The sequence below is a fragment of the Sapajus apella genome, unplaced genomic scaffold, assembly GCF_009761245.1.
Source record: "Sapajus apella isolate SASKATOON/1434 unplaced genomic scaffold, GSC_monkey_1.0 scaffold25, whole genome shotgun sequence".
Classification (NCBI taxonomy): Eukaryota; Metazoa; Chordata; class Mammalia; order Primates; family Cebidae; genus Sapajus; species Sapajus apella.
Genome location: NW_022436965.1, coordinates 20,345,471 through 20,371,090, shown reverse-complemented (window position 1 = coordinate 20,371,090; position 25,620 = coordinate 20,345,471). Strand labels below are relative to the sequence as shown.

Sequence of the window (25,620 nt, the reverse complement as noted above, 5' to 3'; positions counted from 1 at the left end):
GAGTCCCCAAAGTTATCATTATTTGGGTATTTGTCTTTCATCAAATTATACATTTGAAAAAAAGGAGCTTCTAAGTTGCATAGCTTTACAGGGCTCATAGCAACTAAAACAATGCCTGGCTCAATGCAAATGGTCGGCCCTTGGTATACACAAGAGATTGGTTCCAGGACCCTTGTGTGTACGCAAATCCATGCATACTCAAATCCTGCAGTCAGCCCTGTGGAATCTGCTTATAAGAAAAGTCGAATCTGTAGATGTGGGTTTCACATCCTGCAAACACTGTATTTTCAATTGTTCTGTTGAAAAAAAATCCACATTATAAGTAGACCCGTGCAGTTCAAACCTGTGTTGTTTATGGGTCAACTGTATTTATTTTTCATTAAATTCAAAATGAAAAGATTACAGAATGTGTTAATATGCCACATTGATCAGCATTTTTTTAAACACAAGGGCAATGAGGAATTATTCAAATATTAGCGTATATACTCGAGCATTTCCAGTGGTAAGACACTAGAATAAAAAGTGTCCTATTCCTGAGATATCAAGTGCCTTTCTATTATATTGCTGCCATTATTTATTACTCCTCTTGATCAATAACAACAGCAACAACCCCTTTTAGTCCTTTATCAGATGCTTTGATTGCATGGTCCAAGAGAACCTTTACAGTACAGATAAAAATTCAAATACCTACAGGGATCTACATCTTAGTCTTTGCTATTGTAAACAGAGCCGCAATAACATATGTGTGCATATGTCTTTATAACAGAATGATTTATAATCCTTTGGGTGTATACCCAGTAATAGGATTGCTGGGTCAAATGGTATTTCTATCTCTAGATCTTTCAGGAATAGCCACACTGTCTTCCACAATGGTTGAACTAATTTACCCTCCCACCAACGTGTAAAAGCATTCCTGTTTCTCCACATCCTCTCCAGCACCTGTTGTCTCCTGATTTTTCTTTTTCTTTCTTTTTTTTTTTTTTTTTTTTTTTGAGACAGAGTCTCACTCTGTCACCCAGGCTGGAGTACAGTGGTGTGATGTTGGCTCACTGCAACCTCCACCTCCTAGGTTCAAGCAATTCTCCTGCCTCAGCCTCCTGAGTAGCTGGGACCTCATGATCCAACCGCCTCAGCCTCCCAAAGTGCTGGGATTACAGGCCTGAGCCATTGTGTCCAGCCTCTATAGTCATTCTTAATGCAACACCCAGAATGATTCTTTTAAATGGCAAGTGAAACATATCAGTCCTTTTCTCAAAACCCTAAAATGGCTCTATATTTTTTCAAAGAAAAATCTAAAAGTACAACTACAGCCCATAAGACCATATAATCTTTCCCCTAATTACCTCTGTAACCTCATCCCCCCCTTCCTCCCTCTCTCATTCGTATCCAACCACACTTTCCTCTTTGCTGTTATCTCACTATTTCATACAGATATATGCTCTTCAAGGAATAGCAAGATAGTTAATGTGGCTGGAACACAGTGATTAAGATAGAGATTGATCAAAGATACAGTTAGAGATATATAGGGGCCAGACCAGATAGAGCATTGGAGGCTACAATAAAGACTTTAGATTTTATTCTAGAAGAGACAGAAATTCACTGAAGGGTTTTCAGCAGGTGAATGTTAATCTGATTTGTCTTTAAATTATCACTAGGCATAGTTGATTTTACTTGGGCAAGGTAAAATTTTCATAAATTGAGTGAAAGGAAAGAGGAAAAAAGAATTTTGAGGCTACTGTAGCAGTCCTGGCAAAATATAATAGTGATTTAGATCACAATGGTCAGATTCAGGGTTTATTTTGAAAGTAGAGCTGAAGAGGCTTGCTGAAGAAATTGAAAGAAAAAGAAATAAGTCAACTATTATAAAATTGTCTAATATTGTTTCATTGCAAAAAATTAAAAACTATCTTAAGTGAGACACTTCTCACAATGCTAAAAATAAACTTATACTTCATTAATTCAACCTCAGCATAAATCCAATATGATGCTTTATGTATATGGATTTAAAAATGAGGAGCAGTTGTAGAGAAACTTTCATAAATACAAGCTATATATAGGAAAATAACAGGATGTCAAGCTTGAAAGTATAGTGTTAGGTCTGAATCAAAAAGTAGTATCTCAAAATACTACTTTTTAATATCTACTAGCCATAAACTGGTATTCTTACATGAATTTGATAATTCAAACATTTAGGAGTCTCAGTAATTTAAGTCTTTGGAACAGGTGACAGGATGAGAAGTGTTTTAATTGAAGAAAAGTTACATTGATTATGATCAGGTTACCAGTTGACAAAAGGAGATATAATGAAACACTGTTTAATACTAGGCAAAATGTCAAAGGTTTTCTCTACTACTAGATCAGGTGCATAAATCCACCCTAAGTCACCAGTGACAGAAATGCCTTACTTTGATAAAATATGTAACAGAACTAGAAGACAATTCAAATACTTTTAAAACACCTTACTCTGGCAGCAGAAGCAAAAGAATCTGGGCCATGTGCTGCATTTCTTATGCCATCTGTTCCAAAGAGGGCTCTAATGCTTCCAGAAGCATCTGTGCGTGCCACCCCAGAGTTTGCAGGTCCCAGTATTCTTTTCCATTCACATATAGCATCATCTCTTAAAATTTCCATGGCAATAATAGGACCAGTTGTAATAAACTGGATCAGCTCACTACAAAACAGGTAGAAGATTAGTTTGCTTCTTTCTTCAGTCAACCTAGGTATCTGTCTTAATAAAAGAATATATTTAAATTGGAGTTTTTCAACATAGAAAAGAATATTATACTCTCAGAACCATTAAGCATAGTTAATTTCACATGGGCAGGAAAAACTTTTCATAATTTGAGTGTATTCCAGTGGCTCAATTCACTTCAAATCACTAGTAATGTCAAACTACTTTCAGCAGAAAAATCACTGTTCTTTTGAATTAAGACTATTTCATTGACATAAAATGCATATTGTTGACCTATGTTTTTCCCAGTGCTCTAACAGGTACAGTGGATTTTCCTTTTTATTTTCATGTGTTTACCACTGCCGTCAAGTACAATTTCACAATATGTAAATTGATGAGAGGGATAGATGTCTTGTAACTTATAGTAAGAATTTATTTCTTTTTGTGTAAAACTATTAGAATTCGAAGACTGACAAAGAACTCTCTCAATCAGTAAACACTGAGTTGGTTTGGTGATTTAAAAAATCTCAGCACTTTGGGAGGCTGGGGTGGGCATATCACAAGTTAGACACCAGCCTAGCCAATATGGTGAAACCTGATCTTTTCTAAAAAATAAAAAATAAATTAGCCAGGTGTGGTGGTGGGTGCCTGTAGTCCCAGATACTCCAGAGGCTGAGGCAAGATAATTGCTTGAACCAGGGAGGCGGAGGTTGCAGTGAACCAAGACTGCGCCACTGCACTCCAGCCTGGGCAAAAGAGTGAGAGTCTGTATCAAAAAACAAAACCAAAAAACTAAACAAAAAAATAACAACATGCTTAAAAAAAACCAACAGGCTTCAAGAAATATCCTTTTATTAGTATAAACAACTACTCTGGGTTATTCCTATATTAAATTATTAGCGCGTACACATAGGTTCTTGATTAAAAATCCAGCACTGTTTCACAGTCCCCCAAGATATTAAAACCAATACTGCATTCTATTTTCCACTTCTATATGTGTACTGGATGCAATGACAAGTTTAACTATGAAATAAATGACATCGTCTTTCTAACTGTGTTAAGCAGGGGCAAAGCACTTTTTAGAGTAAGCCCATGTTTTTCTCTCATCCAAAGTACAGAGAAGAGACCCTCTTGGAGAAAGGAACATGGTGTGACAGGCTCATTTGTGCTCACTAACTTATGACTATTTTTTACATACTTCCTTCCACCCTGCACCATGTTACATAAGTCAACTCTCCTCAGTACTTCCTTTTTAAATTGCTCCCATTCATTTTGAAGAATATTTCTAAGAAATAGCATGTACAAAGAAGTATTCATATTTTCTACCCTAAGAAGTCTATAATACCTCCTCATACATTTTCTGCCAGACCTTTGCTGCCAAAACAAACAAACAAAACCACCAAGACCAACCATTAGATTAAAAAAAAAACTAAATCAAGGGAGCAAACCATGTTTATTCATTCGACATGCATTTACTGATTACCTACAACATATCAGTATCTGTGCCATAAAACAAGATCTCTCCTTCAAGACACTTATAATTTAATGCCCTATTAATACAGAATTCTCAAAACACACAACAGAATAAGCCTATGAAAACTGCATGTAATAATACAGGGAATGATGTGCCTGATCATAGACACTGCCTCATGAAACCCTTTCTAATTACTTCACCTAGTCTTTTGTTACATCATTCTCATTAACAGGCAACTAGTTAATTCGCTCCTTTAAGAAAATTTACTGCATGCAAATCACATATAAATCATTAAATTAGGAGTTGTAATTCAATGCTATAAACATACACAAAGTTTACACTAAAAGATAATTTCCACCAATTTTCTAGAAAATTGTATATAGCTATTCTAACAAGGCTTGGGAATATTTTATAATGCTTGATTTGAAATAATCCAAAGCATAATAATTTTCTTATATAAAACTTTTTTTTAAAACCCACTACTCAGTGCAGGATACCAAATAACATGTCTACTGTGGCCATTTGGTTTGGCTAATATACCATTCTTTCTTATTAGAAATGTAAATACTCTGTTATCAGTAACAGTAATACGAGTATGCAAAATATTCACTTAAATTTGATTACTTCTCAACCATTTAGAATATACAGATTTAGTGTAACATATATTATTTCTTATAGGTCAAGGAACAAAATATATATCAAACTATTTAGCTAAAATAGAAAGGTTACACGAACATTGCTTTATGTATACAAGACTACCAAAATAGTTTAAAAGTACAACAGGCTACAGTAACCAAAACAGTATGGTTCTGGTACAAAAACAGACACATAGATCACTGGAACATAACAGAGAACCCAGAAATAAAGCCACACATCTACAGCCATCTGAACTTTGACAAAGTCAACAAAAATAATCAATGGGGAAAGGATTCTCTGTTAAATAAATGGCACTGGGATAGCTGTCTAGCCATAAGCAGAAGAATGAAACTGGCTCCCTAACTTTAACCATATGCAAAACTTCAAGATGGATTAAAGACTTACAAGTAAGACCTCAAACTATAAGAATCTTAGAAGAAAACCTAGGAAACACCATTCTGGACATTGGCCTTGGGAAAGAATTTATGACTAAGTCCTCAAAAGTAATGGCAACAAAAACAAAAATTGACAAGTGGGACCTAATTAAAGAGCTTCTGAACAGTGAAAGCTTCTGTACTGTGAAAGCTTCTGCACTATCAACAGAGTAAAAAGACAACCTACACAATGGGAGAAAATATTCACAAACTATGCATTCAACAAAGGACTAATATACAGAATCTATAACTAACTTAAATAATCAAACAAGCACAAAACAAATAACCCCACCAAAAATTGAGCAAAAGACATGAATAGACACTTCTCAAAAGAACATACAGCCAGACATGGTGGCTCACATCTGTAATTGCAGCACTTTGGGAGGCAGAGGCAGGCGAATCACGAGGTCAGGAGTTCGAGACCAGCCTAACCAACATGGTGAAACCCTGTCTCTACTAAAAATACAAAAACTAACTGGGTGTGGTGGCATGCACCTGTAATCTCAGCTACACAGGAGGCTGAGGCAGGAAAGTCGCTTGAACCTGGCAGGCAGAGGTTGCAGTGAGCTGAGATAACACCACTGCATTCCAGCCTAGGTGACAGAGAGAGACTGCATCTCAAAAAAAAAAAAAAAAAAAAAACCAACAGCCAATAAACATGTGAAAAAAATGCTCAATATCACTAATCATCAGAAAAATGCAAATCAAAACCACAATGAGATACCATCTCACACCAGTCAAAAAGTCAAAAAATAACATGCTGGCAAGGCTGTAGAGAAAAGGGAGTGCTTATACACTGTTGGCGGGAATGTTAATTACTCCAGCCATGTGGAAAGCAGGATAGATATTTCTCAAAGAATTTAAAACAGAGCTACCATTTGACGTAGAAATTCCATTACTGCATAAATACCCAGAGGAAAAGAAATTCTACCAAAAAGACATGTGCACTCATACACTCAATGCTGTGCTATTCACAATAGCAAATACATGGAATCAACTCAAGTGCCCATCAATGGTATATGGGATAAAGAAAATGTGGTACATATATATACAAAGAGTTCTACACAGCCATAATAAAAAATAAAATCACATCCTTGGCAACAATATAAACAGAGTTAGAGGCCGTAATCCTAAGCAAATTAATGCAGAAACAGAAAACCAAATACTGTATGTTCTCACCTACAAGTAGGAGCTAAACATTAAACACACTTTGACACAAATATGGGGATAATAGACACTGCAGACCACTAGAGGGGAGATGGAGGTGGTTTGAATAACTACCTACTGGGTACTATGCTTAACTACCTGGAGGATAGGATCCATACTTAGCATCACACAATATTCCCATGTAACAAATCTGTATATGTACTTCCTGTATCTATAATAAAAGTTGAATTTATTTTTTTAAAAGTTCAAAAAAACAATAGATGCTGTCAAGGCTGTAGAGAAGGGGAACACATACACTGTTGATGGGAATGCAAATTAGTACCTCAGCCACTGTAGAAAACAGTTTGGAGATTTTTCAAGGGACATAAAACAGAACTGCCATTTGACCCTGAAATCCCATTACTGATATATATCCAAAAGAAAACAAATCTCTCTGCCAAAAAGATACATGCACTTGCCTGTTCATTGTAGCACTACACACAACAGCAAAGACATGGAATCAACCTAGGAAGCCATCCGTGGTGAACTGGATAAAGAAAATGTGGTACATATACACCATGGAATACCATGCTGCCATTAAAAAAGAATGAAATCATGGCCTCTGCAGCAACATGAATGGAGATGGAGGCCATTATCCTAAGCAAATTAATGCAGAACAGAAAACCAAATACCACATGTTCTTACTTATAAGTGGGAACTAAATAATGGGTACACATGGACAATAATATCTACTGATGGCAACCATAGATACTGGGAACTGCTAGAGTAGGAGGGAGGGAAGGGAGCAAGGGTTGAAAAACTATCGGGTATTATGCTCAGTACCTGGGTAATAGGATCATTTGAACCCAAAACCTCAGCATCACACAATATACACAGGTAGCAAACCAGCACATGTACCCCCTGAACCTAAAGTAAAAGTTAACATGAAAAATAATAATTAAATAAATTAAAAACCCCACAAGCACAAAGGCACAACAAAAATATTCAACATCAAATATAATTATCACTCCATTTTTAATCAACCAAAAAATTTAAAAGTTATCCTTCTTGTAATGTAAACAAATCCTCCTATTTGCAACTGATTAAAGATTTTTAATGATAAAATATAGGAATTCTTAATAAAAAGACAGAGAATACGATTCTTTGAAAAGATTTCTGTGCGGTTGCAAGATGTTGCTATGGTCCTTTTGACAGATTATTCTCATGTAATAAATTTTTTAAATGTAACTCCTTAGTTTTCTAGGATATCCCCCTTTATATACCACTAATTCCCAAATTAAGGACCTACTTGTAAAAGGGCCTTGATTGATGATCTACGTGAAAATCCAATGCTTCTTTCCTATAAAATAATCAAAATGAGAATAGTTACGAATTATAAAAGAAAATCTTCATTATTTTAGTTTACATTAATAAAATAAAATAAAGATAAAATCCTCTCGATTTATACTTATTTATATTTGAATAATTTTTTAGCAAAATATTCTGTCAAAGTCTCTCTTTTTAAATATTTTGGAAGTATGAGTAACATCTATGTAAATTAAAATGAATGTAAAAAGCAATATTTACTTTTCTACTTATGTTACATATCATTTATCATCTTTTTTGTTTTTTTTTTTTTTTAGATGGAGTCACCCAGGCTGGAGTTCAGCGGCATGATCTCAGCACTCACTACAACCTCCGCCTCCTGGGTTCAAGAAGTTCTCTTGCCTCAGCCTCCCCACTAGCTGGAATTACAGGTGTGTGCCACCACGCCCAGCTAATCTTTGTACTTTTAGTAGATATGGGGTTTCACCATGTTGGCCAGGCTGGTCTCTAACTCCTGATCTCAGGTGATCCACCTGCCTTGGTCTCTCAAAGTGCTGGGATTACAGGAGTAAGCCACCACACCTGGCCTCATCTACCTTCTTTTTCACAGCATCCTTAACATTCTAGAAACAAAGGTTAATATTTGACCAACAAGAATATTTGTTCTTTAAAGTCTAAACAAGTTGCATCAAAAAACGCAAAGCCATCTTCTAATTGAAAATTTGTCACTTTCTCCCACATTAAGACTTTAGGGTAGAATTTTAATTTAACGTTTATAGCATTTTTTTCTTAGCTAGGTATCTCCAAAGGAAAGACTATGCAGTTCTGTTTTTAAAAGCTGCCTGAGAAATTATGTATATTAATTTGTTTTTATTTTATTGGTTACTAATGCTTTAACTGATATCACTAAAAAAGGGGGAGAATATGGAAACATTTAGATCTCAGAGTTTATTAATAGTAGCAGGGATTCACTTTTTACATTTATATTACCACTAAAGAATATCTACAGAGGCAATAAAAGAATAATGCACTTTAAGCTGATTAGCTAAAAGTCTAAAAACCTTTTCATTAAGGCAAACCAGGTGTCTCTCTTAAAATTGTGTAGTTTTCTTAAAGGCTTTGAACTGAGTTCACAATATGTGACAAATACACGTAAATATCAACTACTTTTAAAACTGGAAAGTGCTCCCTAGCAAAGAATCAATCTTTCAGTCTTGAGACTTAATTTGGTATGCAATGCTTTTAAGATTTTATCAGCATATTATAAAATGAATTTATATAACAAGTTATATCAGACATACTCTCATTCTAACCAAATGTACTTAAACATTCCTTTGGCTGTGAAGAGATTTTGAAATATGTAATGGCAATACAGAGAATAAAATTCCTCCCAAGACATGAGGAGGAGAAAAAAAATCAATTTTTTCTAGAGTCAATTATAGCCATGATTAAATTATTATATTTATTCCTCACAACGGTATATTGAAATGGTGTCATCACCTTCATTTTACATATGAAAAGAATAAAGTCCGGCATAGTTATATAATTTGCCCAGGTCACAAAGCTAGTAAGCACAAGACAAGAAGATTTGAACCCAAATCTCTCAGATTGCAAATCTCTCACTGCTTATGCTTTCTACTTCTAACTGCAGAACAACATTCTAGAGGGTAAAGAGAAAACTCACAAAAAAAAAGATACATATATATTGCATTACAGTGTAAAACGGGGTAAAACTGAATGACTGAAAAACTCACATAGAGAGTAATTTAGAAGAGTTAGCAGAAGAATACCAAAATAATCAATTCTAAACTTTTCAAACACACAAAAAAACTGAACTACAAGAAAGGAAAAAACAACCATAATTTTTAATATCATTGAAAAGAAAAACCTCACTCCATTACTAAAAATGTTTCATTGTTTTCATCCACATGTCCCTGATTCCATAGTTATGTCCATTCCAAATCTAAAACTGAAAGCAGGATGAGAGTTCATAAGTTTTTTTCCCATCATTCTTATCTAATTCTTTGCTTAAAAGGTTTAGAAGGAGATAGGTATTAATAAGTGAATCACTATCTAGAGAAGTTTTTTGTCATTGTTTTGTTTTTATGAAGAAACAAACCATTATTTCACAAAGATCTATCCATTAACTCTTCCAAAAAATATTTGCTTAATGCCTACCTTGACTGAGGCACCGCTCCAAGGACTAGAAATACAAACTTATACAGAACTCAGCTGCTGACTTCTGGATATTGTCATCATGGAGAAACTGACATTTGAACAAACAATTTTAGAAAAGATTCATACATTGTGAGAAATTCCTCCATGTGAGTTTCTTGCACACTTCTAACTTGTCTTACTGGGTATGCGAAGAACACAAGGACCTGACTGATCTTTATCGTCGTCATTTCTCAGGGTCGTGTTTGCAGCAAGCAACCTTGAGGGATAAGGTAAATACTCTATTCAGTAAAAAGACCACGCTTGTTTATTGCTTGCTAATGGATAGCCCAGGTCGGTAACCCAGGTTGACTCCTCCTCAGTTGTGATGCAACACAACCCTCTATGTACACAGTATACAACTGGGCCTAAGTCATTTTATTCCTACTGGATATGGAGGCAAGGGAAACCACTATACACTCAATGCTCATGCTGCGTGCTCTACCATAATAAAGTCCTTTGTCTCTGACCCAGAAGTCTCATGTCATCTGCTAACATCCATGGAAGAATTATAGGCTAACTTCTTAGCTTATAAATTGGATGAAACCCCAAACTCAACAATAAAAATATATGAAGTGGTATGAATGAATAGATAAGCAGTTAAGTTTTCTCAGGAATTAATTTTCATGAGATATTTGAGTTGGTTCTGAATGACGAATAGGAAGGGACTAGACAGAAGACAAGGCAGAGCATTCAAAACAGTTCAAAATTATGTACAAGAGAACTGAGATGTGATAAAGCTCAGCATATTCAGGGAACTGAAACCTAATATCCTCTTAGAGTCATCATGGTAGGTGAGTCCAGATGACTTAAGAGTCTTTTATATTCCATCAAAGAGCTTGCCTGCTTGTCCATTTTTTCCTGCAGATGGGAAACCAGTGATGGATTTAAGGAAGGGAATGGTAGCACGTTCAAATTTTCATTGTGTAAGGTTCATTCTAATGGCAATAAGAAAATGGCATGGAACAATCCTGAGGTAGGAAATGACCCACCAAGGAATAGAAGGTAGCAAGTCTAGAGGTAGACAATCAGTAGCTTATTTTGATACTCTGAGAGCCTGATTATGAGCCTACAAAATGCCTAAACTAAGGGGCTGAAATAGGAATTATAAGGAGAGAATGGCTCCCAGAGATACAGAGAAAACAGAAGTAAAAAGACTTACATATCAGGCAAGTATGAGGAATGGGGGAGCAGCAAAATGAATCTAGGATCACTTTCAGATTGACAGTTGTAGAGAGAAGTCAAGGCTGAGATGTATTTGGAATTCACCTATAAGTAAGTGGTAGGTGATGACTGGACATGGATGGCACTACTCAGGTAAAGTTATAAAGAAAAGAACATACACAAGCTGGATGCAGTGGATCATGCCTGTAATTCTAGCACTTTGGGAGTACAGGGAAGGAGACTCACTTGAGGCCAATTTGAGACTAGCCTGGGCAACATAGCAAGACCACGATTCTTAGAAAAAAAAAAAAAAAGCATACAATCTGGAGGAATACTTAATTGAAATCATGGTGACAGTCACTGAGATGGGGAAGAAAATGGTCTATAGAGCTAGAGCCCTGGATGATCACTCACAGAGATGTTGAAGAAGTCACCCCAACTGTCAGGAGACAGTGGAGTAGAAAGAGACTATAAACAAAGTACCAAAATCTTTAACAAATGTGGAGTTTGTGAACTGCAGAATGGAAAGAGGCTCAGTGGATGGTAATACAGCTAAATATCACAAATTTCCAAGGATGAGGAAGAGTAGAGATTTTTAGGAGAGAACTAAAACACTGACGCTGTATAATGATCCTGTCACATAAGAAACATTTATGAGTGAGCAGCCTTCAGCGCTAAAAGGAAAGGGAAGTCCCTAGAGAAGGGTCAGATTTCAACTAAAGTAAAAATGTGGGGTGCGAGGATACACTCTGTTAAGACACTGTGCACACAGGGATATTTCTTCACAATGAAACTTGATTTCCAGAGGCGCCAGGGAAAATGGTTTGGTAAGAGATGTGTGGTCAGAAGACTATGAGAAAAGGAAGTGCATAACAAAAAATGAATAGGTGTGTGGACAAGTAATTAGAAGGGCATGCATCTGTGGTACTCCAAAGAAGGAACTGTTTCATAAGTTAGCATGGATGGAATTAACAAGACTTAAGGTTTCAAAGAAACTAGCAAATGTACATCCTATGGTACTCTTGAAGTATTCACTGGTTTTGGCATCTTTCTTTGTGTGCTACAGGGCCATTATGAAAAACAAGTAGCATCTTTATCACAGGAAGTTGGACACCAAGTTATCAAACACTGGAAGTATAGAGACACTAAACTCACATAACCCTCACAACAACTTTATGAGACAGATACTATTATAACTCCCATTTTGCAAATGAAGAAATAAGCACAGTGGTAAATTGTTCAGTCACACACCTAGTAAGTGGCACAGTTACAAGCAATCTGCTCTATATACTGTGCTCTGAAATGTAAGCCACCTGTCTCTCTAGAAAATATGTAAACTACGAGATCATACATAAGGGAAAAATTCTAATTAAACATGTCATTGTCAGGGTAAAATGGAGGCTGTTTTGTTAGTTTCTCAGAATCAGACGTATTGAAGCTGACTTGAATGTCTACTGCTCCCCACTGTCCGTGCTTTCACAGAAACAAAAATGCAACCTACCAGAAATGAATAAATCAAGAAATGAATGATTTCTTGAAGCATAAAGAAGACACCTGACCAAAAACAAACAAAAACTAGTGGAGAAACATAAGAACACTATTGGAGCCAGGTCTGCCTAACTCGCGTCCCTAGAGACACTCTGGGCTACTGTGTTACACTCAGCCAACCAGAGTGTGATCCCAGGAAACAAAGTCCTCTGCCCTATGCTCATCTTCCAGAATGTTTCAGTCTTTGCTTTGTCTACTTGGTAGGAAATTTTTTAAAACAAGTGTCCAATATCATGGAAAAATCATTAGGTTTTTTTCCCAAAGGATCTATTAAAAAAAACTGAAGAGAAGGCTTTCCCTATCTTCTATTCTTCATTTGTACATTGTTACTATTCTCCTTGCCATTCTCACAATAGAAATACAATTTTAGCATGGGGTTAGAGTTACTTACTTCATGATAGAAAGGGCTAAATTGAATGTGTAAGTCTCATTTTCACTAAATAACTTAGAAAATATCTGGTCAAATAGATTGGATTGCTTTTTAGATAGGTATATTTAAAAAATAAATAAATAGGCATATTTACCTATTATTTGTAATATGAAGAGCTAAATGCAAACATTTCCAAATATATCATCTTTGGAAATCTCAACATCTTCTTGTCAAATAGAAATAATCAGACATTCATTTCCTCTATTAATTTTATAAAGTGTGTTATCCTTCTATATTAAGAAGAGATTATAATTATTAGGCATTGGTGTTATAAAAGCAGATGAGGTTTTGAAAGACAATAAATAGTTAAATGAGGCATGCATAATTTGACAACTCCTAATTACTTAGGCTTCAGTGGTTATTTATGCATCTGATTACTTGTCTTGTTGTTCTTTTCTTTCTTCTTCTTCTTTTTGTTGCCTGGTGTAATGCCTACATGACAGCTGAATTTCTACCCTGTCCTAATTCTACTTATCTTTAAGAAACAGCACTTGTGCAATAAAAAGTTCCCTTTACAACCAGACCAGTTGAGGCTGGTTAGAACCAAGATAGGCAACCAAATCACATCAAAAAGACCTCGGGCTTCATTATAATTTGATTTTCCTGCTATATGACTTTCCTGCTATATGACTGATGCAAATTGCCGTGACAGTGACCGGAAGAGGCCACAAAAAGACAAAAAGGAAGGCAGCACTCTGATTCACCACCAACTATGAAACTAGTGGAAGTTCACCACCAGTTTCCAGAAAAGACGTCGTATTGCTCCTCTTGCTTTTAATGTCCTTTATCAGAGAAATCTTTTAACACCCTCACCCCTCACTAGTTGAGAAGTTGATTTGTGAGCCATGCTCCTGTTTCTCAATTCCATGGGCACTGAATGAAGCCTGCACTGCTTGATATTCACTTTCGATTTTGTGTATGGGTTTCATAACACTGAATCGGGAAAGATTCCATCTTTTGGGGAGCTAGCTTTGCCAGTAACATTTTAGATGAACTCCTATCAGTTCTCATTTTGATAAGGTTCATATTCTATTCTCTGTCATTCAGCAGGAGGTTTTTTATTTTAAACAATGACATGAAAGATAGAAAATGATTTTTTAAAAAGGAATCAAACATTACATAACTGAAAATGATAAGTTACCTTGAAAGCATCATCATTTTGAGTTTTGTTATAGTAAATCCAGCTTTGTTTATTATTTCAATTATTTCTCCAGCCTTTGATATTGCATCTGGTTTAATTAGGGCTAGTGTTCTATAAGAAAACAAAGAACAGGTTTGCAAATAAAAATAGCTCAACAGTTTTTATTTATAATTCCCAAGCAGTGTTAGTTACCTCAACAATTATCCCAGATCATCAAAATTTGAAGTTAATTATATAGAGAAGTATATTAAAGACATCTCTTAAAAACTTATAAAAAGCTTAATATTTTTCCCATGAACATCAAAATTAGATACAAAACTCGGGAGAAGGGGAAGCTTAGGGGAAAAAAAAGCATTGTTGTTTTTAATATGCCCAAATGAGAAAACACAGGCATTTAGAATTTCCATTTCTTAGAATACATTTTACACGAAGGACTAATCTCCAAAAAGTTGCATTTAATATATTATGAGCCTGGTTTTCAGTCTCTTAGACTTCAACATCTGTATGCTATATAGTCAGTTCAACATTGATTTGGAAATAATTATAAATTATTCTATTGACTCTTTATTCATAACATGGGTGATTGCGTGAAGAACCACATGTCTTCTCATACAACAATGTATATGAACAGATAACAACATGCTAACTTTTAAAATCATGTTCTTCTCCAAGAGATCGGAACAATGCATTCTCCCACTCTGAAGATTCAGAAGTAAGAGAAATTTGGAGATGAAGATCACCTGAGTGTCCTCATTTTACTGATGAAGAAAGTAGGCCTACCAAGGTAACATGCCAAAGGTCACACAGCTGATCAACAGCATTTTAATACTGTTAAAAGGGGTCATCATCACCAAATCCTCAAGAATAATATTTGCAAATGCAGCATAAAAACCATATTAGCTGGAGGAATTCATCTTTTGTGATAAAGAATTGCTGTCACTTTCTCCTCTGCATTTGCAACATTCTGATAACAATGGCATTAATTCAAGGATTCCATAAAAGGAGAATAGTTGGTCTTTTCATTGTTGGATTTTTTTTTCACCAATAAGACAAACTTAGCTCAGGATAACATTCAAATATCCTTACTTAAATTGGATATAGCTTACAGCTGAGAATTAAAACTGTAATAACAAAAGAAATTATTCATCTTAGTGTAAATTATACCAGATAACCTTTTTCTTTATTTTAAAGCAGATGAGTCAGTTATATTACTTTATATTGTCTGGCTTCATTGAAACCATACTTAAAACTCTTCACTTTTTAATTCATATTATTTAAATACTTTAAGACAAACTAACCTATAAACTGTTTATGGTAAATTCTAGAAGAACATTTCACTAACTATATCTCTTAAAGAAAGTATAAAACATAGCAGTAGTCATCAATGTCTATAAACAAGAAGCAATGTGAAAAGTCTAAAATTGACAAACAACTTAAGATGTAATTTCATTTTTTCTTAAATACCTACAAGAGACAAAGCATTGATTATATGATTAACAACGCTAAATAAATTCCTCTGTCATGTCTTTGCTGCTTAATTTTTCAGTAAGTAATAAGTAAATTGTATTTTGGAGGGAAAATAAGACAGATATTGGGCATCATCTGTGTTAATTTAAAAATAAAGACAGCACATGAAGAAACAATAGTAGGACAAAGATACATCAACAGTGTCTCTGTTATCTGTAACTGCATAACAAACCATCTAAATATGTAGTGGCGTAAAACAATAATTTCTCAAGGTTCTGTAAGTAGGCTGTTCACCTAGGATCATTCATGCAGCCGTATTTAGCTGGTGGGTCAGCTGGGGGCTGTACTCAGCTGAGACAACTAGGCTTTTCTTTCCTGTGGTCCTTAAGGAAGCTAGACCGGGCCCCTTCAAATACCACCACACAGCAAGCAATGTACAGGCAATTATCAAGTATCCCCTTGAGTCATGTTTGCTGACATCTCTTTGGCCAATACAAGTCACATGGTCAAGCTCAGAGTCATTGTGAGAGAAGACCATGAGGTATGATTTATTGAGAGCCATCAGTGTAACAGTCTACCACTTGGTAATCCTCTTGCCTGCACTGAGGCAAGAGCTATAAGATGCAGCATGACATACTCTCAAAAGAAAACAAAAAATTATAAAAACTACTGTTTAAGATCAAAACTTCTTAGCAATACACAGTAACTGCTTCTTGTGAAAAAAGAGTTTGGCCACCCTTCACAAACTCAGGATATAGATTTTTAGAAAATAACAATTCTCACAGAGCTAAGCAATAAATGTCTTCATATACCATCGGGTTCTGAGCAAAAATCACCACAAATGTTTCTGAGAAAGATGACTGACTGCTGCACAATAAATGTCCTAGATAGTATAATGCTATTGCTATACAATAAAGTCTTAGATAGTACAGTGCTATGGACTTTTTAAATGCCATTGATGAAAGAAAAAGAATAAATGTGTAAACTTTAATTTATATAAGTATTCTAAAAGGTATTCATTATTTGTCTTAAGTATATAAAAACCTATTCTAAACACCAAGGCTAAATTTACAGTTTTTCTCATGCCTTCCTTACAAGCATAAAGTGTGTGTTTGCCCCATGGATAAAGGAAAACTGTCTCAAATGAGGCACCTGTAATTTGGAGGAAAATTCAGTGAGCCAAGACTTTTGCTTGGCAACAATAGCAAAATTATTCAGAACAACTCTTCCACCCAAAACTAAAAACATTGATATTTTTAAAAATCTTTTTAAAATTGAAGATAAATTGACTAGATCATAAATAATTACTGAGACAAATGTAAAAAAAAAAACCAGGGACCTAGAAAAGTAAGAATGAAAGTTGTTTTTGACTTTACAGCATTGCCTGTCTGGAAAATCTGAACTTTGATTTGTAATACATCATTGGGAACAGGGAACAGTACCCAAGAGATGATCCTTCCTAAAACAATTTGGGTCCAAAGGCTATACCCGCTTAGGGCGAATCAGAAAGAACCAGGTCTTAAATGGCAATACAAGTTCATCTAGGCAGTCTCAAACTTACAATTTTTGAACTTGGGTAATGGTCATACAGACTGCTAATGCCTCCAGGAAAAAGACAGAAGTAAAGACAATTAATTCCTTCCTAGAAGTAATGTCATCCCGTACCTCAAATAATTCATATGAAAATGCATATCACACATATATTATATGTATACATGCAATACACCCACACATACACACATGGCAATCATACTACACAAAAATAACCACACACACATACACACAGACAGGGAAAAGGCCAACATGAGAGAAAACCAGGAAAAACAATAGAAGAGAGACCCACAAATACTTCAGACACTAGGATAATCACATAAAGACTGTAAAATATCCATGCAAACTATGGTTAAAGGACTAAAAGACAAGCTACAGAATATCAGGCAATAGAAAACTATAAGCTATAAAACTGAATAAGTAGATCTGAAAAAGAACATATTAGAATATCTTATGATGAAAATACAATAACGAAAATAAGAACTAGATAAAGGGTTTGACAGAGAGAGAATTCTGAGCAAATTTGGAATGAAGCACAGAGAAACAAAAAGATACAACAGAGATAAGAAAATGCTTTCATGAATATAAGTGAAATAAAGGCATTTTCAGATGATTGCAAAGTGAAAGAGTTTTCTATCAGTAAACATACTCAAAAGGAAATTATTTTTTTTAAATGTAATTTAAGCAAAGGTAAAATAATCCCAAACAGAATGTTTGAGATGATAAAAAGGATAAAAAGTGAGGAAACCTAAATGAATACTGATTACATTAAACAGTAATAGTAAAGCATTGGGTTTCTGGGGAAAAAAAAACAAAACAAAACAAAAAAAAAAAAAAAACAGAAAAAAATAACAGCAAAAACAGCATATAATTCAGCAAAAATCCTAGCAAAAATTGATTTAAGTCTTCTGAGATTCTTAGATTTTCAAAAAGGAAGATGAAAGTATTAATTACATTTAAGCTTTACCAAGTTAAGTATGCATATTGTAGTTTCTAGCATAAATACTAACTGTATATAGAAAAAAAGATTTAAAAAATCCAAAAGCAATCCAAACAACCAAAAGTAAGATAATAAAACAGGCAGAAGATGAAAGCTCAAGATAAGATGGCAGAGTTAAACCTAAGTATATTAGTAGTTACATTACAAATAAGTGCTCTACAGTAGATGCAGGTTATAAAACTGTATTTCTAAAAAAATTTTTTTAAAGAATAATCTGATTGGATTTTAAAACCTAGATGACGAGTTGATAGGTGCAGCAAACCACCATGGCACATGTATACTATGTAACAAATCTGCATATTCCGCACGTGTATCTGGGAACTTAAAGTTTAAAAAAAAAGATATAAAAAACAAACCAACAACTAATGAAAGGCACACTTACAATAGAATACTGCAAATCTAAAGTAGAAAGAACCGAAAAAGTATACCATGCGAATGTTAACTAAAAGAAAGCCAGTACAGTCAAATTAATATCAGAGAAAGTAGTCTTTAAGGCAAAAAGCATTGGTAGAGATAAAGATAGACTCTTCATAATAATAAAAGATTCAATTTACCAAGAATATATAACAATTTAAATCACCTAGTAACATACCCTTAAAATTATAAAGGCTAACATAACTACAAGAGGAAATAGACAAATGATAATTACATTAGGAAATTTTAACAAAACCTTGGCAATTGATAGAATAAGCTGCTCCAAAATCAGTAAACGTGAAAGATTTGAACATCTCAATTCACAGACTTGACCTAAAGAACAAATATATAAACTACACAAAACAACTGCAGATTAAACATTCTTTATTCTTTTCTTTTTTTCTGAGATGAGAGTCTCGCTGGGTTGCCCAGGCTGAAGTGCAGTGGCACCATCTCAGCTCACTGCAACCTCCACCTCCTGGGTTCAAGCAAATCTCACACCTTAGCCTCCTGAGCAGCTGGGATAACACACGCACACCACCACGCCTGGCTAATTTTTGTATTTTTTAGTAGAGACAAGGTTTCACCATGTTGACCAGGCTAGTCTCCAACTCCTGATCTCAAGTGATCTGCCCACCTCAGCCTCCCAAAGTGCTGGGAATGCAATTGTGAGCCACCACACCTAGCCTAAACATTCTTTTCTAACACACATAGATCATTAACAATTGACTATTCTAAGCCAGAGGCAAATCTCAACTAGTTTGAAATGCAAAAATCATGAAGAATATGTTCTCTAGACACATGCAATTCAGCAAGATTCCAATACAAAAAGAGAATAAACACATCTCCATATGGTTGGAAATAAACATAATCCTAAATAAATAATAAACCAAAGAAGTAAAAAATAAAAAGTAAAAAATATTTCAAACAATAAAAATTACATATCAAAAATAATAGGATGTGCTTATAAGCAGTATTTAGAAGACAATTTATACCCTTAATTGCATATATTAAAAATTGATATGATATACAATTCTGAAACTTCTGATAGCAGAAAAGAGGAATAAAGAAAACTGGTCAGTAACCATCAACTTATAATTGTTGTCTAGCAATAGTATCCTTAAAGAAAGAGGGTAAAATTAAAAACGTGCAGATTAAAAAGAAACAAGTAGTACAACGAAGCAATGAAGGATAACAAGAAGTGAAATTATTCTAAAAGGACAGGTTGATATGCAAGAAGAATTGGTGAACAAATATTTAGGTAAATCCAAGCAAATATTGTTTGTATCAAAATAAATAAACAAAAGAATGTCTAACATGCAGGCAAAAAAACAAATGTCCAAAACAACTGCAATAATAACAAAACTATAAGGTTTAAGAGAGAAGATTAAAGCTAAAGTGTCGTAAACTCACTGTATGACTTGGGAGAGAGTCATATTATTGTTAAACTTTAAGTTAAATATATGAAAAAATTTCAAGGCTAACCAAAAAGAATAAGTATAAAATCACATAACCTCTAAAGCAACAGAGAATATAGTAGGCAGAATCATACTAACCCCAAAGATTTTCACATCCTAATATCCAGAACCTATAAATATGTTTCCTCACCTGGCAAAAAGGACTTTGCAGATGTGATTAACATTACAGGTCTTGAGATGACAGAGATTATTCTGGATTATTCTCATGGGTCCAATCTCATCACATGAGTCCCTAAAATCAGAGAATCTTTCCTAGCTTCAGAGAACCAGACAGATGTCAGTGTGAGGAGGACTCAGCCTGCTATTGTTGGCTTTGAAGATGGAGAAAGATGGCCCCAAACCAAGGAATGTGGGTGGCTTCAAGAGGTGGGAAAAGGCAAGGAAACTGATTCTTTCCTGGAGCCTCAAGAAAGAAACGCAGCCTTATCAATACCTGATCTTCACCTGGTGAGGTCTGGTTAGACTTCTGACAGAACTGTAAGATCATAAATTTTTATTGTTTAAGTGACTGACTTGGTAGTAATTTGTTATAGCTTCAATAGAAAACTATATGATAGAAAAAAAAAACTGAAAAGAGGAAGAATAATCTCTCTAATCCAAAGAAAAGGCAAGAAGAAAAAATAGAAAAACAGGAAAACAGTAAAACAGAAATATATACAAAAATACCAATAATCACAGCATATGTAAATATACATGTACTAACTTTACCAATGAAAATATAAGGATTCCAGATTATTTTTTCTAAAAAAAAACCTATATGCTATTTACAAGAGACATAAGACATATCTAAGGCATAACAGGGCAAGTCTAAAAGAGATGGCAAAAAGATATTAATTAACCCAAATACACTACCAATCAAACCCTTTCTAAGGAAAGATGGCTCAAGCTGGAGCTGAAAAGGAAATTCAAGTCTAATCTGTTAAATGACCAAGAACCATATGACTAAGAATTATAGAATGGAAAGGCAGAATTTCATCTTATTTTACAGAAAAAAAAAATCTCAATTTCTCCCAAATTCAATACTGGGAAAGCATTTTTCAATATATTATTTGGGAGGCAGTTACACTGTTGTTGGGTCTATCATATCATCAACAGTATGCCATCTTGGACAATGATACTATAGATAAGTAAAGATGAGAAAAAGATTAGGGGTGAGTTTTTAACAAGGCCTTTGTTACTGAACTAAGGTATTCCTCTAATGCATTAGGATGCCTTTCAGCAGCCAAAACTCAACTATTTACCACTGGTCCTAGGACAATATACAAAGTAACAGTAATTGGTATTGGGGGAATGATTTCCCCAAGGTGACAGCAAGACCAAACTAATATTCATCTGGTCTCTTCCCCGAGAAGTAGCCATATTCTACTAGAGTGTGGCAGCCAATTGGCTTAAAGGTATAAAACCCAGAAAACAACTAGGAATGTGTACCCTTGCTCCTCATGAGTAAAGTGACTTCTATCCCGTTCCTATGAGAAAGTGTTCTCTCTCTCTACTTCTTCCATTTGTTCTTCCACGTCTGCCCTATTTAAGGGTTTCTGGTTATATGTGGCCCTACCTCTTTTCTCTCAGACCTGCAGGCCTTCAAGTAAGGGATAGTATATTGTTCTCCTGCTTTCACATGTTCAGCACATCTGAGTCAGAGTGCAGCACTTGCAGTGGAAGCCTGTTTCTCTCTAGTGCTCTCTCTCCTGTGCTCTCTCTCCTGTGCTCCATGGGCTGGGAGGCAGGAGGAGAACTCTGGGCAAGTGTGCTCTCAGTTTGTTCTGTAGATCCACCTGTCCCTCAGGCAGGCCTCAAGTTCCAGATCAGTGTAACTGATAAATAAAATAGGAACAGAAAGAAAACCTCAACCATTCTCAAACACAGCTTTCACAACACAGCCTAAGTAAAATTAATACTTAATATTTTGATCTACTTCTGTCTCCTGCATTAGTTCTTTATCAGTTAGTAATTTGGAGGGAAGAATGGAGACTAACTGAACTCAAGAAATGACAAGAAGCTGTTTTAAGGAGAATGAAAAAGATAATAAAAGAGAAGAGAGATTGATGAAGGAGACAAGTAAATTGGTAAGATTAGGTCCCCATGTGGATTTAGGGATAAAATAAATATGGAGCTCAAGGACAGCTACCAATTTTCTAAGTATGTGATTAGGTGAATGTCGTGTTAGTGAATACAGAAGTAGGCTTTTCAAAGAAAGACAATTAATTCAATTTTAGATTTGTTAATTAATTCAATTTTGGATTTTTCAGTGCCTGTGAAAAATTTACATGGAAAGGTTCAGGAAAAAGCTTAAACATATGGTTTTACGGCTAGGCTGATGACACAAATTTGGAAAGCAACACATTGTTGAAGTCATGGAGTACACAGAATCCCCTGAGAGAGAATATATAATGAGAAAAAAAGGGCCATGAACAGAAACTTGGGGAATACCAGGAGTCTTTTTTGCCTCTGAGAAGGAATGACTCTGAGAAGAGCCAGAGAGATAGAGACAGAAGCAGGGATGGGGGTAGAGGTGGTGAAGTGCCATAAGAACCAGGGGAAGACAGAAGAATAATTTTTAAAGTATTCTAAACTTCATTTATCCCAGTTGGGATAGAAGAAGGGAAGAGGTACATTTTTAGCATTTATTAACATTTTAGTATATTTAATTCATTCATACATTAATTTCGATATTTCAATACTATAATCCTGCTAAAGTATATAATACCTGAACCCTGAGGTTGTTTCAAACTTGATACAGCCAAGATTTTATGACATTTTCTCCCAATAAAATTTCTTCAAATATATATATGATAATATTACCAAGTCTTCACATAGAAAAAATGTATAGTTCATACAAGTCAAATTCTAATATTAGAAAATGTACGTTCATCCATAAGAATTGTTAAACCACATAAGTCTAGAAAATATATAAAGTATTATTTCAGTACCTTTAAAAAATTATCAATTAAGCAAATCATTAGAATTATTGGGCTGTATTTAAAAACTCAAAAGGTGATTTAGGTCAATCTCCCTACCTCCAAAGAGAAGTATTCTTAAGCCCCTTCTAAGCACAGGTCTCACCTAAAATATCGTCTTTTACCCACATACCATTTCAGTACATCTCCAAGAGGACAGGAAAATGCATACTGTGACTGAGTTCCTGCTGTTATGGAGCCTCAAATAACTTGGGCTTAGACTTTGGGATCACAGATTATACATAGAGTTGACTTCATAATTTTTCTTCTAAAAAATAGCAGGGTTTTCCTTTCACTGAAAGTTAAAAGATGGGCTCAAGAATCTCATGTATTTAGCATTTACTATAACGTTGTTCCCCTAACCTAGTGATGCCTTTCTCCCTTTAATTTGATTAGATGGCTTGCTTTCTGGCTGAGACTCAAAAGGAATGGGACTGTTGAATGTAAATATGTGGCTCAGTGCTTAAAATTAATGAATTTTTAAATAGGATACTGGCATTATTTTTCATTAATTTTTATAAACCTCTTACTACAGCTATAAAGCTATCAAAGTAAACATTTAATACCTCATTTATCACATGGGGAATAGCTTCCTATTCATATAAAATTCCTCTATCATTCATGCACACACATACATATATATATATATTGATTCTTCATATGAAAACTTTTTAATTATTTCTGGTTTGAGGTAATAAATTTTTAGAAAGACACAAATTGTATTGTGTCTCTACATCTAAACAACAGAGTCATAAAGCATCAATTGATTACTAGCTAAAATTAAAATCAAAGACTGACTCATTGACAACTTATAACCTTTATCCATTTGATTAGAGGATCTTTATGTAGAGAGGATAGAAATGTAAACTAAATGTCAGATTTCTACAGTCAAAGGGAATTGGAAAGCTGAAGCTAGTTCATGAGTTAAACTGAATTATATTAAATTATCTGGATAACTGCTCCCCAGTTAGCTGATAAGCTCCATGGGATCAATTTCACTCATCCTCCTCACTACCAGCTTTATTACAGAAAGAAAAGACTTTAAAATGTAATTAGTTCATAAATTTTCCTCAACATATACCAAACTGAGAACTAGACTAAGTCAGTTATTAAACAGAAGGTGTTTCTGTAGAATGCTGATAGACATATACACATATTTCCCTATTTTTTCTTTTTGCCATTTAAATAAAACAATACATTATTGAAACTCTTGGGTTTCTAAGAAATTTATTTAAATCACCCAAATGGCTGCTGGATTTTCTAACCCATATGGAGTTAAGAAAGAGTAATAAGAGAAAATGGTGAATCAATTTGAGTCAGTAAAATATATACTGTATATATTTTCATTAACTATATGAAGCCCAAATACTTCAAATTTGTCTTTATATTAAAATAGAATTCTTCTGTTCCTCTTGTTTTAAAATCAGTCCCGTTCAACAGCAGTTGCCCTATTAATTAGAGGTTTAGTAGAAAGAGAATGAATTTTAGAGAAAAAACATGGTTTCCCCTAACTTTCTAGCTGTGTGACTATGGGCAAGTTACTTACCCATTCTATAAAATAGATTTAACAACATTCACTTCTGTCAAATCAGAATTAAAATATATAAATTATAATTTTAATGGCTATAATTTTATTTTTATTAGGTCAGACTCTTAACCCTGCCTCCCTAAGTCACTTATTTTGCTAGTTTAAATAAATATTTAAAGTAGTCATCAAGCGTAAGCAAGATGGCGAAACCCCATCTCTACCAAAATACCAAAAAATTAGCCAGGCATAGTGGTGCAGGGCTGTAGATCCACCTACCCAGGAGACTGACCTGGGAGGATCACTTGAGCCTGGGAAGTCAAGGCTACAGTGAGCTATGATCATGCCACTTCACTTCAGCCTGAGTGACAGAGCCAGCAGACCCTGCCTCAAAAATAATAATAATAAAATAAAGTAGTCTTGAACTGAGGTGTATGTAAAGTGAGAACTGTAATGACTGGCATATAGTATGTGCTCCATAAACAAATGCTACATATATTTATTAGTTTTAAATAAAGGAAGTATGCTTGGCATTTCCTTAATCCCATAGACTTTTAAATAAGATTTCATAACATTAAAAGATCCCTATTTAATATCTGAAATTTTTGTCCTGTTTCAAAGGGAGTCTTTGGTCTTCCTTTTTTATGAGGCATTCACCACCCCTCTGATCCATCACCATTTGTGTACTAACAGCCACACTGAGAATCCAATCACCTCAAGAATTATAAAGCGCTTGTATAGAAAGACTATGAAAGTCACAGAAAGGGATACCATGTTACTATGAGAGTGACTCAGATGTTATGCAATCAGCTAATCATTTGAGTAGTAGATTTCAAAAAATAGTTTGATTGATTTGTTTTCCCTACTGAATTAAATCATTTTTGGAGCCTTTTATACATACAGTCTTAACTTCTACTAATAAGCCCTATTTTAATTACAATACCAATCACTCTGCAGGAAAAAAAAATTCTCCCCAAACCATATAAAATATAAGCTACAGCAATCAGAGCCAAGAAAGATGACAAAGGAATTAAAATTTCACTT

At 34.6% G+C, this 25,620-nt stretch overlaps 1 protein-coding gene across 6 annotated transcripts in view; it reads right to left on the bottom strand.

Annotated features, from left to right (window-relative positions):
* Positions 1 to 25,620, bottom strand: part of NME7 (NME/NM23 family member 7) — a 163,312-nt gene that overhangs the window by 90,675 nt on the left and 47,017 nt on the right. For all 6 annotated transcript variants that reach the window (XM_032291455.1, XM_032291451.1, XM_032291452.1 and 3 more), the window contains 3 exons: positions 14,185 to 14,295; positions 7,671 to 7,721; positions 2,464 to 2,671 (listed from right to left, as the gene is read on the bottom strand). In XM_032291455.1, coding sequence (XP_032147346.1) covers positions 2,464 to 2,671; positions 7,671 to 7,721; positions 14,185 to 14,295 — 370 coding nt within the window. The remainder of the gene's footprint in view (positions 1 to 2,463; positions 2,672 to 7,670; positions 7,722 to 14,184; positions 14,296 to 25,620) is intronic.